The sequence below is a fragment of the Phaenicophaeus curvirostris genome, chromosome 4 (genome assembly GCF_032191515.1).
Source record: "Phaenicophaeus curvirostris isolate KB17595 chromosome 4, BPBGC_Pcur_1.0, whole genome shotgun sequence".
NCBI lineage: Eukaryota > Metazoa > Chordata > Aves > Cuculiformes > Cuculidae > Phaenicophaeus > Phaenicophaeus curvirostris.
The window spans coordinates 48,198,900-48,218,468 of NC_091395.1; the positions used below are offsets into that span (position 1 = coordinate 48,198,900).

General features: G+C 34.8%; 1 protein-coding gene across 3 annotated transcripts in view; it reads left to right on the plus strand.

The window, feature by feature from the left end:
- Positions 1-19,569, plus strand: part of SGCZ (sarcoglycan zeta) — a 419,779-nt gene that overhangs the window by 380,348 nt on the left and 19,862 nt on the right. For all 3 annotated transcript variants that reach the window (XM_069855985.1, XM_069855983.1, XM_069855986.1), the window contains one exon: positions 14,599-14,671. In XM_069855985.1, coding sequence (XP_069712086.1) covers positions 14,599-14,671 — 73 coding nt within the window. The remainder of the gene's footprint in view (positions 1-14,598; positions 14,672-19,569) is intronic.

The window sequence follows — 19,569 nt, forward strand, 5'->3', positions numbered from 1 at the left end:
CTTCTTAGTCCTCATTTGTAAGCAATTCTTGAAGCTTTTCAAATAGGCTTCCCAGATCATAGTGAGCACCCTTCTTGGGGAAACCTCAATTTCTTCAGACCTCAGCAAGTCTGTTTCAGGAATTATAATAATTTCTTTCTTTTTCTTACCTCTTTCTTAGAATTTATTTCTTAAATTTGGATGTCCCATCGTTAATTAGGTCCGCATAAGTCAAAAACAACCGGGATAATGATTTTATAATTATAGGACTGGTTTAAGGTGCCCTGACAACCCAGCCTCTCGAAATATATGAATATCACCAGACTTAGACAAGTTTCTAAGAACAGAACTACTTTATTTTGTAAATGTTGTGGCAAGCAGTTCCACCGCAGAAACAGGTGACTTCCCAGTTTTGAAACATCTGTGAACAAATTGCATTTCTCTTGTATTTAATTGTTTGAATTTCAGCAAATAATTTACAATGGTGATTTGATCATAATTAATTTTTTTGTGTGTCTTGTTAGGATTTGAAAACCAGGCTTTTTTGACATACATAAGAAGTATCTTTGTTTCATTACTGCATGAGTTTAATTATTGCCTGTACAAAACTTGTAGTTAAAATGCCAGGATTTATTATGCCGTATTCATTTTCAAAACATTGTGATAGCAAACATACTTGCCAGTAAATTCATTCCATAGAAAACTTAATGAAAGTAAATATAAAACAAATGATGGTTCTTCTCTATCCTTGTCATTCCCCAGCAACTGAATCTAATAGCCTGGAGACTGAAATCAGTGTAAGGTTTCCCTTTTTATTGTATAGGAGCAAGAATAAGCCTTGAATGAATAAACTGAATTAATGCTTAAGTTCATCAAAGATTTTTAAAAGCAGCTATGAATACAGAGATTGATAAAATACACATTTCTCTCACTCATGGTTTGTTATTTCATTTTGACTCATTGGTTTGAACACATTTCATTTTTTCAAAGCTACACTGCACATATTCTAGGTTTTTCATTTGCATGACCAGTAGCTAAGTATTCTGGCAGTAATCCTACAGAGCATTTAAATGTATGATTGAATTTCAGTCCTATGAATTGTACCACTGAAGTTAAAGCATATAATGAGGAACTTTGCAAGACTGGAGTAATAAATAGTTCTTAGGATCTTGGACTATGGCTGAGCTTTTATTGAGATGTTTGGTTTTCCTTCTGCACAAATTATTGTCCCTATTTATTAATTTAGAAATAATTTAGCAAGGAACTTTTCCTATTTTGTATTTAAATTCCTAGGGGAAAAATTATCTTTTCACTTTCCTTCTCTGCTTTTGAGTTAATCTACTTTCACTGGCATATACTTTATGCCTGATACATTTCTGAAAGTCATTCTTACTAGTTTCATTTACTGTCATTTGTAATTTTTATTATTTTTTCCAAAAGTGTTAACCTTTATTTTTTCCTTACATTATTATTTCATACTGTACAATTGTGCGTAACAGTGTGCAATGAATATTGCATATTTTTTGAGTCATCACCTGTCACATCTTATTATTTTCATTTTACTTGAACTGAGGTACAGAGTTTTGGGATTCCACTGCAAAACTAGTTCAGTGGTAATCTAGGGATGCAGACTTTTTGGTTCCTGTTTAAATAAATGCTGTCACGATCAAGTATTCTGTTCCAAACTCTTAAACCCATTGACATTCTAAAATAACATACAGCTACCTTTTCATCATTCTGGAGAGAAAATGAAAATAATTTGGTTTTGACCATAAAAAAAGGACCCTCCCTTGTCCTTTATTTCCTTCTGTGTACACCTCCACTTTGGATAGTGTATTTCCTGTACTTCTGGTTTAGAAGTAAGTTACTTTTGGTATGTATTTTCAACTTCACTTTTAAGTAAGAGTCTATATAGGAAGGGGAAGAAGAAAAAGCTGCACGAGTATGTACACTTCACTACAATAAGAAGGGATAGGATGAATGAACTTACCAAGGTAAAGCTACTAAAGACCCCACTTTTCAGAATCGTTATACTGTGGTTAGTAGCCCATGTTAAAACCTACAGGTCAATATTTTCTAATGGTATATATTACATTCAAAGATAAACTGAAGTGAATACATATACTATAAATCTATGAGTAGCATTGATCCTGCCAACACTAATATCAGTTTTCTGGGTTTGGTGTTTTTGGGGTCGTTGTTTTTTCATTGAAGCCGATGAATAGCACATTTGTAAAATGTTTGAAATACATTCTGTGAGTATAATAGAAAAAGACTACTGTAAACCTAAGTACACACATACAGCTGCATTTCAGTTCTTTCAGCCTTATTCCTTTACAAATGCCAAAACGTCATTTAACATAAGTGGAGACTTGTCCTTAAGTCATCATCATTCTAAACCAATCTGATATATAAAGTGTGATATAAGTGACGGCAAGTACTAAAGGTTACACCACTTACAGTGTAACTAGGAATATAAGTAGGAATATTGTTTTTTCATGTCCTTTTTCTGCATCACTTTCTGCAAAGCAAGTATGTTACAGCGGTCAAGGGTCTAGATACAGCAGCACATAAAGCTTTCAAGGTACCTGACCGTAACACTAGGACACAAGATATATCCAAGATCAACAAAATGAAGTACTGGTGGTAGTTGAATGCTAGATTCACTGGAAAAATTCGTTTCCTGATTTATGGCTGAAAGCATGAGGTCGGTTTTGTAGTTACATCTGGAAGTCTTTTCTTATTAAACATCAAAGGGAAACACCTTTTTAAAAGATATTTATTTTCATATCAAGCAAACCAGCTGTGTACTTTTTGCTATTTTTAGCTGAGCAGTATTACCAAATGATGGACTACATTTTTAATCTGTTTTTACACTCTCAGTGTGGAGCAGAAAAAGTGTAATAGATAAAGCAAAGCACTCTGTGCAGCAGTATTTATCTACCAGCTTGTTTCTTGTTTTAGCTGTCAGGACTCTTTTTAGGACTTCATTTTCAAGATTTTTTTTTATCTCCTCACTCTCATTCTTGGCCTTGCCTCCTGGGTTTATATTTAAATTTACTATGAAAGCAAAAGACCAATTAAAGTTTCTGAATTTGAACTTTTAATGAAAATACTCTTTTTCTTTCTCTTAATGACAGGAAAACTAACAGTAATTTGAAAGATTTTCATTTTGGCAAAGCATTAATGTGAAAATTTAGTATTAATATTAAAAGGAACTTCTGATACAAAACAAGGAAAGAGGGAGTAGCCTGCTGAAAAAAAAGCACAGCACATTTCTTACAGTGGTAAGATATTTGGAGGCCAGAGGGAAACTAAAGGTCAGGGAAGACTGAATCTAAAAGAAATAAATTCCTTTGGAAGTTTTAAGAATATAATACAGGTCTTCCCAAGTGGGATTCTGTTTAGTGAAAGCTGAAAGGATGGATTGGTAAGCATCATGACAGTTGTGAACTGGGTAATGCAGAGAAAATACCTCTTAGAGTTGATCTGAAGAAAAGACAAAATAAGTAAGATTTTCTTTTTTGTCTCTTAACCTATCTCTGAACCTGTTAAGGTCTTTTGCTGTTAGCTGGACAGAGGAAATATATTCTTTCTCTAACTTTAGCTTAAAAATGATAAAGAAAAAAAAATAATCTCAAGATGACTGTCAAGTTGTGAAGTGTTCTCTTCCCTAGACATGACTATCATGGTGCCTAGTGTTCAGTATTTTGTTCTGGATGTGTCTAAGTATAGTGTAGCTTAATGTCTAAAAGATGTGAACAACAGGTCTCTCCGAGAGCTAAGCACACAAAGTTTTGATGTGGAAGTAAAGCTTGCTTTGCTAATTTTAGCCAGACATGTCTTGGTATGTAGGAAAGCAAATAAATGTGCTCATGGTGAATTTATGATAGGTGTATTGCAGCCATGACAAGAGTTTTTGAGTCTCTCCTGACTTACAAACAGTAAAAGAGCAAAGGCTAGACTAGGGTAATGCTACAATACTCACAGCAGAGCTGAAGTGTTACGAAGTTTGCCAGGTAATCTGAGTTGAGGTTGTAATCTGAGTCTTGATATTGCTCCTTGTTGACATAAAAGGAAATATTGACACTGGCACTGATAAATTACTCTGTTATTAGCTCAGTCCTAACTTGAAAATTGCATGAAAGTTCTAGCACTAAATTACTGCCATAAACCTGCTTCCAACAGCCTTTGCAAGGTATATGGCAAGTCTCTTGTCATCCTTACCTGCAAAAACATCTGAGTCTTTGGCAAAACACATGTATTCCACCCAACTTCAGCATTTTACAGTATGCTTTAATGCCTTGTCCTTTCCTGCAAAAAATATGGTGCTGCTCCTGTGATTCATACAGAGAACACATAGGTACATGTTTGCTAACGTAACCAACGGTGGTTTATAGTCATTGCAGTTAACTGGTTTCAACTATATCTGCTTCCATTCTGTTGCTAAATTAAAATGCTCACCTCACTGCTATACTTACTTGGAGAGTATTAAGTGACAGAATTATTGTTGCATGTTCACCTTCTCTCTCACAGCTGCAGAATTTCCATTTAAATCTGCAGCAAAGACTTATCCAAATTAAGTTATTTGCCCTTTTGCACAGCAGTAATGCCAGGTTTGAATGTGTTGTATTCATCTGTGTAATTTGCTTCTAGAGAGAAAAACAGAATCTTAATAAAGAGCAGTAACATAAAGACAGTCTTAATAGGTGATAATCAAGATAACTAGTCATAATATCAAATAGAAACAACCTTGTGAATTACTGATATTATAACTTCATTTTATTTCTCATAACTGAAAAAAATATAGTTTTCAATGATTTGAGATACAAAAATTTTTGTTTCACTTTGGTCTAATAGACATCAAAATGCATTATATCAACATATCTCCATTTCAGTGCTGTAGGAATACAGGTGAGGGTTCTTCTCACATTTCATTTTTTCACTAATGCAAAAATATTTAAAGGCATTTTTACAGTGACTTTTTAAATACATGCTATAAACTTGTATAAGATGAGCTTTTCATATGTGTCCTAGTGCCCTCTACAGGATACAAAGACGCACTATTCTACATATTTTATTACATTTTATCAATGACATGTTAATTCCTGTACAGTAAAAATGCCACAGAAGAGATATTTTAAAAATCCAGATAATAGTTCTGCTTCTTTGTGGCTTCCTTTTGTATAAATAACACAATTCACTAAATTTTAAGAATGCAACAGTAATTATCACATAATCGTAACAAACTTTCAGAATGCTGCAGTAATGGTAAAGTAGAGAACAGAAATAAATGCACATTTACATATAGGATAAAGAACTGGCCACTAAACCTATATAAGGCATCCTATGAATTAGATATAATGTTAAGGATAACTTAGATAATTTCTGATACAGTGAAAGTGATATTAATTCTCAGGGTCATCCTTTCTACCCGTTTTAAAAATGGGCTCAATGTTGCCTTTCTTCCAGTCACCACGGTCTTCCCATGACTGCCATGACTTTTCAAATATTGAGGAGAGTCGCTTGGCCACCACATCAGCCAATTCCCTCAGGACTCTGGGATGCTTCTCATCAGATCTCATAGATTTATAGATGTTCAGGTCGCTTAGATGGTCACAAATCTGATCTTCCCCTACAGTGGCAGAGGCCATACTCCCTTAGTCTTCATCTTGCTGTTCATTGACCTAGGAGGGGTGAGGAGAGCAGTTGCCAGTGAAGACTGAGGCAAAATAGTTGTTGAGTACCTCAGCCTTCTCCTTGTCTGTTGATATGAGGTCAACATTTTCACCCTTCATTGGGGTACACTTTCTTCAATCTTCCTTTTCTGGTTGACGTACCTATAGAAGACCCTCTTGTTATTATTTGCTTCCCTTGCTGAGTTCAACTCCAGCTGCACCTTGGCCTTCCTGACCCCATCCCTACACAAATGGGCAATGTCCCTATACTTTTCCCAGTTTACTTCCCCCAGCTTGCACTGCCTAAGCAGTTGCCTCTTGCTCTTCAGTTTGACCATTTCACTGGGGGTTCTACTGACTAACTCCTCAAAGAGCTGGAAGCTTGCTTTCCTAAAATTTAGGGTCCGGACTATATTCCTTGTCTGTCCTGTCCTGTATCCCTCAGGACCTTGAACTCTACCTCAGGACATGATCACTGCAGCCCAGGCTGCCTCCGATCTTGATGTCACTTGCATTGCTGATCATCAGGTCCAGAACTGCATCCCTTTGGGTTGGGTTGTCTGTTACCTGGGTTAAGATATTATCTTTGACACATTCTAGAGTTATCCTGGATTGCCTGAAATTTGCCGTGATACTTTTCCAGCAAATGTCAGGGTGGTTGAAGTCCCCCACTATGATGAGAGCTTGTGAGTATAAAGCCTCCTGTAGCTGCAGAAAGAAGGCTTCATCAGTAGTCTTCCCTTGATCAGGTGGTCTGTAGTATACACCAGCCACAAGGTTCCCTTTGCTGCCTCAGTCTTTTATTCTGACCCATAAGCTTTCAACCTGTTCATGGCTATTCTTCAGGGACAGCTCTTCACACTCTATCTATTTCCCCATAAAGAGGGCAATGCCTCCACCCTTCCTTCCCAGTCTGTCCCCCAGGACAGCCTGTAGCCATTGAAAGTCACACTTCAGTCATGGAATTCATCCCACCAAGTTTCAGTAATCATGAATTCTTTTGTGTTAGAGCTTTTCTGAAGCAAATTGAATAGGCATTCCTGGCTAGGCTTTGTAGGTTAGCAGCAGTACATTAGCTACATTTTCAGAAATCTTTGAAATGGGAAACTGTTGCTGATTGTTCTTGAAACTAGGTGAGAAACAGTTTTCTCATTCTCACACATTTCCCCCCTTCAGATTCTACTTTTTTTCCATAGTATTCTGGACAAATACATGTCACTTTTCTTTCTGTAAAAATCAAGATAAAATTATAAGGCATTGTAATCAACCTTGAAGTTAAAGCTTTCATTTTGTACATGGGATATCCAAGTTCACATCCAGTTCTTTTAAATCCCAGGTGAGTCTCACGGTTATGAAGCTATTGACTGTTTGATAGTCCTCTCATTCATTGATTCATTGATTTTTCATCAAAAAAACCCAGCAGTTCTGTTTTGTAACTGATTAATTATTCATTCGAGTCTTGGTGTTCCAAATCCTAGGGTTATCTTCTATAACAAAATACAGTCTTTTTTATCTATTAAATACAAAAGTAATCCTATTAAAATCAGGGTTTTTTTAATGTAGACAAGGACAATTATTGCTCTGTTTTCCATTACTGGGAACCCAGACTATACCTAGGAAAAGAAGATGATTTTTTTGGGGTTTTTTAGGAATTAACTGTGAAATCTAAATATAAACTTTGTATCTATTTATACACTTAGCTGTTGTAACTTTTCAATGACACTGGTTAGTTCAAGAAGGAAAGGTTTTATTAAATAATTTTTATAGTCATATGTGCCTCCATCTGTCCTACATCACAGGGGAAAAAATAAAAGATGTTATGAAAATTATTATTTCTTAAAACTTGTTCTTTGGAAATTCCTTATATATACTTTTGATTTCATTCATATTTTGAAGAAATATCCAATTTCAGTGTGACTTCTCAGCAGTTCCACTTAAATATATTGACTTTTTTCATCCCCAGATTAGCATTTAGAATAGCCATTTCCAACTATTTGTTGGATTATGGTACTACTACACTCTCTCCAAATTATATTCAAACAGATTTGCTTTTTTTGCAGAATAAACCTGATAGTGGCCAGACATAGATTTTGGATGTGAAACTTCGAACAGTTATGTGTATGAACAACAGGATACATAGGCATAAACCAGTTTCGTTTGCAATGCAAGACAAGTGGTCTCTTTTCTGCCCACCATTAGGAAGCAACATTTCAGATAGTTGTACTTTAAAGATGTTAAGATGATATTTAAAAAGATAGATACTGACTGTTGCAATTTTGTAAGTATTTCCTGGAGTTGCAGTATGCTTTGATCAAAGTTTACACACTGAAGATGTTGAATTTTAATTTATTTGGGAACTCTTTCTTCTTATCTAAAAAAAAGACTTAGTGGAATCTTGCCTTAATAAGCATCAAATATTAGTCCTGTTCAAGGGCCCTGAGTAATGGATCTAAATGATTAATTTTAGAATTTACGTTTTAATAACGACTTACCTATGAAGACTTCAATGCTTGTGCCTTAGTTTACGAATTAACAGCTGCATCTAATCAGGCCATACAACAGTTTGCTATCCACAACACACCTCCAATTTGGCCACAACAGTATCGTACCTGAAACCTTCAATATTTAACATTAGCCTGTATTGCTGCTGTGGGACACCTCAAGCCTGAAATCCCAACAACCATGGCAAGCGTGTTCATAAAATAACCTACTCATTCTAATTTATTTTTGTAGAACTCCATAGCAAAAATCCAGTTGCATCATGTTTTCTTAATGTAAGTGCCTAGCTAAATTATATTTCAAGCCATTTATTTAAATTGAAACTCTTGAAGAGTTGCACAATGTATGGTCCAGACACTGCATTCTGACTCCCCTAAATTTCTAATCAGTCCAAGATAAATTATAGTAACTGGGCTTTTAAAATAGAAACAAGAAGTATTTTCTGTGGTCTTTTTATGATCATTGATCTGCTTAGTAGAATATTTCTGTTTTCTTCTGTCTAGGACTGGTCAGGTCTTCCAAGGTCTTAAAGTTGAAAAACAGGTAGCTAATCTCATAAAGAGACTTTTAAATGTTATCTATGTACCATACTAAAATAATTAAGGTTTTTTTTATTGCAACTAAACTTTTAGAACGTAAAGTCTATGTTTTTAACACCTCCTTAGCATAAAGCAATCTTGATTAATTACACATATTTCTCTGTGAAACCTGTGGGTGCTTTAACTTAACTTGAGTTTTCAATGAGTAAACCTTGAACCTTCAAAAATGATTTTACAATCTCTTTTCATATTTTACAATCTCTTCTTTAAACTCTCTAACTCATTTAGCAAATTGTCATTACCGTCTAATACTTGCATAATGTCTGTACTTCGTCATATTGTTACTTTACATTTCTGAAAAACCTAGAGAAAGGTCAAGGCAGTAAGATTCAGCTATGTCTGTGATGCTGCAGTGCTATATAATTTGTGCACATCAAAATGCTACACAATTCCGTTGTCAGTATATTTGAGGTGATTTACTTACAAGAACGACATGAAGGCATGGGATAATGCTAATATATGGCTCATTTTTTGCAGCAAAGTGATATTTGTTTCTTAGCAAAGTCTTTATTTAACTTGTTCTCTTCCACTGGAATTAGTTACACTTGCAGTTGTGGTTTTATATCCTTCACACATACTCTGTGCCCTTGTTATTTTATATCCCCTGAAAGGTTCACTTTTTATAGCTGTCCATTCTAACTCACATCCCTTTGAATTCAATTTGGTAACTACTTCCTTTTGAGCTCTACTTGAAAGGGCTTGAAGGTTCAATTTTTTTCTTTTTTTAGTTTTTTGTTCATTCATCTCTCTCTAGAATTTCACTCATATCGAAGTAGGTCTTGATTAGGATTCTGTACATCAGGGAATAGAGTTAATTGATCTTTGTCTTATCACTGGAACCAAGTCAGGCAACCCAATATGCCCTCCGGATAACAAGCAGCATGACTAAGAAAAGGCAATGAGTGATAGTAGTACGAGACTCTCTTCGGAGAGGTACGGAGCCACCCAGTTGCTCACCTGATCCACTCTCCGGAGAGGTGTGGTGCTTACTGGGGGCTCATATTAGGGGTGCCGCTAAGAGGCTACCAAGCCCTGTACAGCCCACTAATTACTGTCTGCTGCTGTTGTTTCATGTGGACACCAGTGATATAAATAGGAGCAGTCTGAGGAGTATCAAGAAGGATTACAAAGCCCTGGAAGCTGTGGTAATGGACTCTGGAGGTCAGGCAGTTTTTTCACACAAAGGATCTCCTGCTCATCAGATAACTTTATGGGAGGCCCAACTTAAGTTTCTCTATGCAAACGTATGTATCATGAAGAAGATCTTTCTGGAAACTCTGGTGAGGTACACAGAAAATAAGAAGATTATTAGCAACAGCCAACACGTTTTACTAAGGACAAATCATGTCTGACAAATTTGGTGGCCTTCTATGATGGGGCTATAGCATTGGTGGATAAGAGTAACCAACATCATCTACCTGGACTTGTGCAAAGCATTTGGCACTGCCCCACACAACATCCTCGTCCCTAACTTGGAGACACATGGATTTGACAGATGGACCACTCAATGGATAAGAAATCGGTGAGATGGTTAACCTCAAGGAGAAGAAGTATGACCATCAGGTCAATGGAGATGACTTTGCCCCTCTACTGCACTCTCATGAGATCTCACCTGGAGTACTGCATTCAGTTCTGCAGTCCTTAGCACAGGAAGGACAGGATCTGGTAAAGAAAGTTCAGAGGAGGGCCACAGAGATGACCGGGGGATAGAGCACCTCGTAAATGAGGACAGACTGAAAGTTGTGCTTGTTTAGCCTAGAAAAGAGAAGGCCTCAGGGTGACCTTATAGCAGATGTCAAGTACTGAAAGGGGGCCTACAGGAAAGATAGGGAGGGGCTTTTTATCAGGGAGTGCAGTGTCAAGATGAGGCATAACAGGTTTAAACTGAAAAAGGGGAGACATATTAAATATTAAGAAGAATTTTTTTACTGTGAGGGTGGTAAGGCACTAGCACAGAATGCCCAGAGAAGTCATGGAAGCCCCATCCTGGAGGTGTACCAGGTCAGATTAGATGGAGCTTAGAACTAACTGATCTAGTGGAAGGTGTCCCTGACTGTCGCAGAGGGGTTGGAACTAGATGATCTTTACGGTCCCTTTGAAACCAGAACATTTTATGACTCTATGATTACTTCTGTAAGTATTTTAACATTGCAGTCATTAAATAACTAGAGTATATTTGTTTCGTTTAAAAAAAATCACCTTACCCACTTTGAATTCTCATTTATATTGTTACATTTATTATTTGTAGAAAGATACATTTGTAGCAACATTTCCTAAGCACTACTGAACTACGTGATCTAACTTCCCATCAAAGCACTACAGATTTACATATTGTAAATAAAGAATACTTTCATACAGTGTTTCTTCTATTCTGTATTTTTATGTAATGTTGATCCATGTATTTTATTTGCTGTACAACCCCTTTCCAGTTTTCATGATCCTGCTGTTTAACTGCTGTAAACACATCAGTAAATTCTGTTTGGCTGATCTTTTTCAGTTTTTTAACTGAAAGTGGAATAATTGATAAGTGATAGTGATAATTTTCTTCCTCTATAAAACAGAAAGAACCGAAGAATTTTTTGAACTTGTTGACAGTGCATTCTTTGAGGATGAAGCATTTACCATAAGACCTGTTATACTTTGACTTTTGAACCTGCATGAGAAGAAATAATGTTATGTGTGATTAAATCTTCAAATGTGAAAAGGAGCATGTTTTGTTTATTTAAGTTATACTTTATTTAATTATATCATTTTATCCTTAATTCTACCTGCCTGGATTTTCAGTCTACTTGGACAAACTTGGTCTTTCTTTCCAAATTTCTCCTTTTTTAGTGGAGAAACGCCTTCTCATCTTTAAAACAAAAGATGCTGAAAGTGAGGAAACACTAATGCTGACTTAGAACCAGCTGTCATTCATCTTTTGTTATCAGTTTTTACCTAATAATATCTTTGATAGTTTTGATTGATTTAGTGTCTCGCCTGCAATATGTCTTTGCATTAATTCTGCTCTTCCATGCATTAGAACCGTGGTTTTCTCATAAGACTGGCAATTCTGCGTCCTGCTTTCTTATTTACATCTTCATATCCAATTGCCACCTTCAAAAAGACAAAAATACATTGGCCTTTAAAGTATTGAATTTCTCCAGTTTAAAAAGTGAACAGGATCTGAAAGCATGCCCTTTGATTTCTGGTGTTCAGCTCCCATAGAATTTCTTATAGATGGGGATGAGTGATGGAAAGAAGAGCTAAATAAACATTCTACTCCTGTCTCTTAAAGGTAGCAAAACTGCAAGCCAGTGTCTTGTTTAAACATCAGATTCTGCGCAGCACCTCTGTAGATGCTTCTAGGTAAAAGGATACTCTGTTTTTACGCTCCTATGGTTCTCCGTAATACTCAGCGAAGTTTGCTTATAGAAAGTGGATTTGATTGCTTTCTTGTGAGAGCTTCAAAATGACAGTTGTAATGAAATTGTTTTCAGTATGCTTAGCCAAGATATTTGTAAATCTTATAGATATATGGAGTTAAAACCCCAGGACTTAGGAGTTAAAAACCTGGAGTTAAAACCCCAGGAGGTTTAGGCTAGACGTTAGGAAAAAATTCTTTACAGATAGGGTCATTGGGCACTGGAACAGGCTGCCCAGGGAGGTGGTTGAGTCACCTTCCCTGGAGGTGTTTAAGGCACGGGTGGACGAGGTGCTGAGGGATATGGTTTAGTGTTTGGTAGGAACGGTTGGACTCGGTGATCCGGTGGGTCTCTTCCAACCTGGTTATTCTGTGATTCTGTGTGATTCTGTGATTCTGTGACTTCATTAGTCTCAGAAATCCCCTCTTCCTCTATTGGATACTCCATACCGGCAGAGTATTTTACAGCGACCAAGGCTTTTTTATTGGGTTTGTATTGAGGGGTTTTTTTTGGTTCTCTGCTTATTTTTTAATGGAAGCAAAGTTCAGAAGATGATGACTTTTTTACAGTAGTTTAGTTTAGTGATTAATTAGATTTCTTTTTTTGCCTTCTTGTTCAGGACATTTTCTCTTTTGTACAGTAAAATGGTATTAACAATTAAACATTCTATAGCCTTATTCTGCTTTCAAATATTGGTAAGATCAGTTTACTAAATGTTTTTGGTTAACTGCAAAAATAGCTAAATATCTATTTCCACCAATAGCCAAAATTTCTGAAAATACTTGCTAAAATATTTAAATAAGTGAAAATGCTTTATTGTATTTAAACTATAGTATCAATTAGAGTGGTGCCCCTGTTCTTTTGAGCACTTCTTACACAGCTTCTGTGAGATGTTGTTGGTATATTATTCAAAAGTTTACTCAAGTTTACTCAAAAATCAAGGCTTAGAATACAAGAAAAGTTATGATGTTGAAATACAGCAATTAATCCCAGAATATTTAGTAACCAAATGTAATTATCCCAGAGAGTTCACTTAATCTTATTTCTGGTGGTAGAAGGTAAATGCATTACTTGTTTACATGTGTTTTTATTCAGTCTTGTCACCTTTACGGGTGGTTCTCTGTTGTAAAGAATTTCACACGATATTTCTAGGCTATTTTCAATTCCCAGTGTCCAGTACACCGTCTTCAGAGAAGGAAAGTAAAAGCTTACAGTCACATGAATATTGTTTAAAAAAAAAAAAAAAAGGTAAAATTTTATATAAATGGAACATAGAAATAATGGCATTGTAAAATCAGTAAAGAAAAATAGATAAGTTGATTCAGTTCAGGGGAAAGAAAAAAGACTGCAGGCTTTGGAATGCTTAACAACATAGGAACATAGGTAGGCTATTGCTACCTGTTAAATGCAAAGTGAGTAGTATAAATGACTGCTATGCATTCAGTTCCTTCAGCTTAGTGTTATGAGAAATACTGATTTTATAGTATTGTTCACTAGGCATCAGTTTATTGAGTTTTCTAGTATTTTAACAAAGAAATTTCTGTTAGCATATCTTTATTAATCTCTTTTGTGTCTTTTTCATTCTCCTTAAAAAATAATTGAATTTAAATAATGGATTGTGTAAATATTTGGGTTTTTTCAAATAACTTCATTGAACATTTATCAGAACCCTAATGTTTTTCATTGAAAAGAAGTTTTTCAGTGATGAATCTTGATCATATAATTCAAACTTTTTAATTTTCATATTAAACTCGGACCTCATAGAAATTAAAATTCAAGAGAATCAATTCATTTCTAGGAAATAGTTACCCATTTTCTTTGCCTTTATTTTAAGTGTCCAATAGGATATAAATGAGCATCCAATACCAACACTGAAATGAAAGGACATTCCATATAATTCTTTTTAAAGTCTTTGAGAAGAAAAGTTTTCACTGAGAAAGCTCTGATGGAAAGAAACTCTGAATCTGTCAGATACTGAGATTTATGCTAGCAGCTTCAGGTGGTAGACTTATTTCAAAACTTCTGAAAGCTCGGTAACTCAATTTAGGGGATCAAAATGAGCATCATGCAAAAAATAGTAGACACTTCAAAAATGGGGTTTTGTTAAAAAAATCTATTATATTCTTCTCTTCTCCTTATCTGTGAAGCAGTCCATCTCCGAGGTGTTCAAGTGAGTGTTCAGATACGTCAGTGCTGAAAATTTGGACTATAAATGTTTCCAGATTGTATGTGAAATTCACCAACTAATAAGTAGAAGTCTAAAGTTTCACAAGATGTTTTTATATAGAAATGCAAATATAAATATGAAGAAACATTTATAATAATTAATAAAGGCTTCAATTAGATATTTTGTCCTAAAAATGTCAATTTGTGGCCATGCATTTCAATGTGTTTTCATTTTCCAAAGTAATTTTACTGTATTTTATTTATGTATTTTAGGCACGGAAGGGGCAGTGTTTGGGCACTCTGTGGAGACACCCCATATCAGAGCAGAACCTTCCCAAGACCTCAAGTAGGTGTTCTTCAAAAAGTTGTTTTAAAGTCAAGTATTCTAAAAAATAATTAAGCCTTGATTAAAAGCAGAGATCTGTATAGTAATATATACTGCCTACTTAATGACTCATACATGTAAAAAACACTGATAGAATCCATTTTGTTCGAAATAGTAAAAAAACCCCACAAACTTCTATCACAGGAAATGTAAGATAAATTACTCTTACAATTTACTTGCTTCTCGTAGCAGAATCCTTGAGAAGTATATTTTCCCTAGCAATTGTGACAGTCAGATATTATTAAGGTCAAATGAGTACAGTTGTACTTAATAGAATCAGACCCAGGTTTTGATTTTTTATGAGCTGTTGCAAAGTAAAATTAAAATACACAGTCCCAGATTTTTTCTTCAAGTGGTGTTTCTGGGTTGTTGGGTTTTTTGGGGTACTACACATACACACATTAAGAATTCATTATGAAGTGAGTTTACATTTGTAAATGTAAAAAATCCAAAGTTTTCTGTACATAGTCAAAAAAGTGGAGAAATAAGTAAATAGTAAAAGATCGAGTCTGAAACATGCTGAAGCATGTAAGACTGAGAAAGAGAAAATTTGGAAAGTTTTATAGTGAAGGCTTTTTTTTTAAATACATGAATGTGCACCACTAAATACTAATCTGTAACTTATTTGGATGACTAATGAGAATATATGACAATTGCAGGAAGTCAAAGGTACTTACTTGTGTTGCTTTCAGCTGAGCTAGTGAGAAACCGTATAGACTTTGATTTAATTATACTATGTTCCCTAAACATTATATACCTATCCCATTACCTGCCCAGTAGTGTTTACAATGAACTGCTACAGAAAAGCAACCAGTAAAGATGTTGCAGGAATCATGTGTAGGAAGCTGCCTATGTTTGACCATTTGATGTGGGGTGTAGGAAGTAAATTATTGTATTTGACTTGTTTAGATAGTGAAGACTCCTGTCAGTCCTTTGTTCAAAGAAGTTGCAAAGGTGTTTACTCATGATGACCGCTAAGGTGGTATGGTCTCTAATCAAAGCTAGTTCAGCAGAAATCCCAGTGGGAGCAGAACAAGGTTTTCTTTTTTCAGGGGCACAAAAATTTGAATAAAAGAGCAGAACTTGTGTCACTGAATGTGGAGATACAACTTTGCCTACTTCTTTCTAATGATTAAATGACAATAGGAAAGTACATAAGTATGGTAAAACAGAAAACACCGTGTTTTCAGGATTGATTTCACTATGTTTAAAATCATGTCATGGGACTTGTGAAACTTACGTATCAGGCATTTGTATCTCATGTCTCCTTGGATTTATTCATTGCCATGATGCCCACTGTTGCTTAATGTTTCCAACTCCAGCGTTCCTTCAGTTCATTTTTCTTAGGTGGACTTCAATTAATGAGAATTCTCCATTCAATTTTCTGCCCTTTCATTAATTTTTTAATTAACCCAAATTTGTTATTTAAAAAAATGGTGAAATGGAAACCCTTGCTGTTTTGTCAAGTGGTGTTAGCTTATGTGCAAGTGATTTTATTCTCAATATGTTCAGTCTATATTGTGTTCTGCAAGTTTTTGTACACATGTGCTCTTATATATTAGCAAGGATATATTAGTAGTGATACTCTTCTTTTGAAACTCATAAAACATTTTAATATTTTTTAAATGATGACAACTGCTATTAGGATAGAGATTTCTTGGTTTTTGGCATGAATCTTTCTAGAAGGTAAACTGCAGATCCTTATTAATCTTGTAGCTTGAAAGAACTATAAATAATTGTGGGTTTGTGTGATATTTTCTGACAGCAAAATACTGTTAGACGCTCAGATCATACATATCCTTTTGAAAATTACAGTTACCATATGCCTTTTAATCTTATTTCTAATTTTTTATAAAAAAACCTTTTTTCCAAGTTCAAGACCTTAAATCATTTCTACCCTCCCCCAAAAAAACCCCTGGCTTTTATTCCTAATTTAATAAATATTGTCAGAAAGCAGTGATTTATCATTTAGATGATTGTTTTCTAAAAACACCCAAACAAATATGTCACCAACCCTAAAATGATATTTCCCTGTGGCCTCAGAAATGACCACAGTCACAAAAACAAAATAATACCAGAACCCATTTTATTGCCTTAGGTCCAACTGATACAACTACAATGATATTGTAGAATAATTTTATCCTCTAAAACATCCTAAATGCATGCTGAATGTTGAAAGGGAGTGGTCTTTAACTGATGTCTCCCAAATATGCTAATGACTATTTAGCTGCATAGATGATTGAGTTCCAGTAATCTGGCCGAGGTCTTATCGCTTTTTAATTTTTTGGTGTGAACTTAACCAAAGTCCAGTAGACTATATTGGCAGTCCTAAAACTATGTAGAACATTTTTCCAAATGCTGCATCCCTACACCTGGGACTTTTGAAGTTAGCAGTAACATGGAAGAGTTTGCTGAGCTGACATAGTTCACTTTTTCGATGGACACACATGATTGCAGTTTGAGAGCAAGTTGCAGTGCATAAATGCATATATATTAGGCTATGCAAATAATTTTATACAGGGCTAAAAGATAAAAGAATCTATGTTAGATTGTTAATAAAAATGTAAGTGACTCCATATTTTTCATGTTGGAATATGTATTTGTGGTAAGGTAATAAAACTCAGACATAAAGAAATTAGTATATTTTTAAAATACCTATGGGTTTGGTGTTAGTTTGTTTGTTTGTTTGTTTGTTTGTTTGTTCCAAAAGCAGATGTTGGAAAACTGTTCATATCTCTGGATATATAAACCAATCCACTATTAAGTTTAAAAAGCAGAATTCTGACCACTGTGATTACTGGGAATGAAACTGAAATATAAAATTTGGACTAAATTATTGAAACCCACTGGACTTATAGTACTTGCCATAGAAGTCCCAGGATTTTAACTCAAACCTATTCTGGATAGAGATCAAAAAAAGAAAATTTCAGATTCATATTAGCTTCACATATCTAAACTTTGCCTCAAACACTTTTTGTTCTGTAACCAGATTTTGAGGTCTTCAGACAGAGAAACATCTGTAATATTTTCTACTGAAGATGTCTTGAATAAAAATAAAATTCAGTTGAGATTCAAAATAATTTCTTCCCAACCACTTTGGACACATCTTTCTTCTGTCTTACATTTTCACATATTAGCTAGCCAGATTTTGCTTTCAGAAAATGTTTTTCTACAGTCCTTTGTGAAAGCTGGTTAGCCCTTTTGTGTCAAATCTTAAAAACTAATTAAATCTGACTTTCATTAGCTGGGATAAGCAGCATATAAGTATCACGTCTTAGAATCAGGAAAATTAATTAATCTCAATAATTTAATCTTCAAATTTCTCTCACTACTTATTCTTACAGGAATACAGTTAAGAAAACTAAACTGCTGATATAATAGGTCCCAAAATATTGGGTTTAGGCTAATAGTGCATTAAAACATGTTGCACTAATAGGTGATAGCCATGCACAAAAGAGGCAGACATTAATTAAGTGCAGATAACTTTACTCTCAATAACCTTCTTAATAACGGGGTAAATTAATTTGTTGTTCTCTAGGGATAACTGCAAGATCAAATTTTATAGTTTTTTTTTTTCTCTTCTGTGTAAAGCTTCATAAAACGTTGACTAAGAGCTAATCCTGCAAGCTGATGCTGGGCATAATGAGACAAAAATTGATCAAGCAGCAAGGAACCATCCAAGCTAGTAGGTTCCTACTTTACCTCTGATAAGAATTAAAAATAAACAGATCTTGTGCAAAGGGTCAGTATCATTCAGAGTTGCCTGATGGTCTGCAAGAGGCATCTTTTGTGGCATTTAAAGGGTGGTTTACTAATAGGGCAGAATATCTATTATATAAAAGCCTGAGGCCAGAGAAAGCATCAGAAAGGGATTTTGATGTTAACTTGTTCATCATCTGAACAGCCTGAGGGTAACAAAAGTGCTGAAATTCTGTTCATCTATTTTACCCAGAAATCATTTAATAAACTAAACCTCAGCAAAAGCGCGAAGATGTAGTAGAGTTAAAAAAACCCCACACTTCCTACCCATGCTGTTTTAATTATGTCAGGTTCTAGTTATGTTCTCCATATTCTTTTTTAATAATGTGGACATATTTATTACTTGCATTATCAGATAAACAGATATTTCAGTGTTTAGACATGTGTATTGACAGAAACTTGTTTAATCTTACCCCTAGCTGTTGAATTTTTAGGCTTTTTAACATACATGTTCATATAAATATGGAGAAGGGTGTAGTTTGCCAAAAGTGAACCTTTTTTTTACATGTATTTATGGTTACTTAAATAATAATAAAAAAGACATAGAAATACTAAGCAGATAAGACACAGTAGGAACAAAAGGTAACTGGGTATGGCTTTTAAGCTGGAAGAATAATTTGCTTCAGTTTTTAGTGACGATGACTATATTTTACATTAGAGAAGGCAAAAGACTCTAGAAGGAACTGAGATATGAAGGAAAAACGTATTGCTATCACTACAACAGAAAGCGAAATTCATTGAGTTTTGTGTGATTAATTTAGGTGTAGGACAATCTCTACCCCGATCAATGACTGAACTAAATGTGAAAATAAGGTCAAATAGCCAATTATAACAAAGCTTTCAAACTGGAAAACAGAGTCTGTAAGACTGATTGTTCAGTAGACATTGCGCTTACAGTGAAATGGAGGGAAAAAATGGATATGTTAGTAACTTGCATGTTAGACCTTTTAGTCTGAACTCACTAGTATGTAATGTTTTACAATACTATTTTGAAAGATTCGTTAAAGAAAAGATTTATTAAGGGCTTGAAGATAAGTGAAAACTGAGATGAAATAGAATCTTGAGAGATTGTGCCAATCCAAAGAAATATTTTTTCCTTG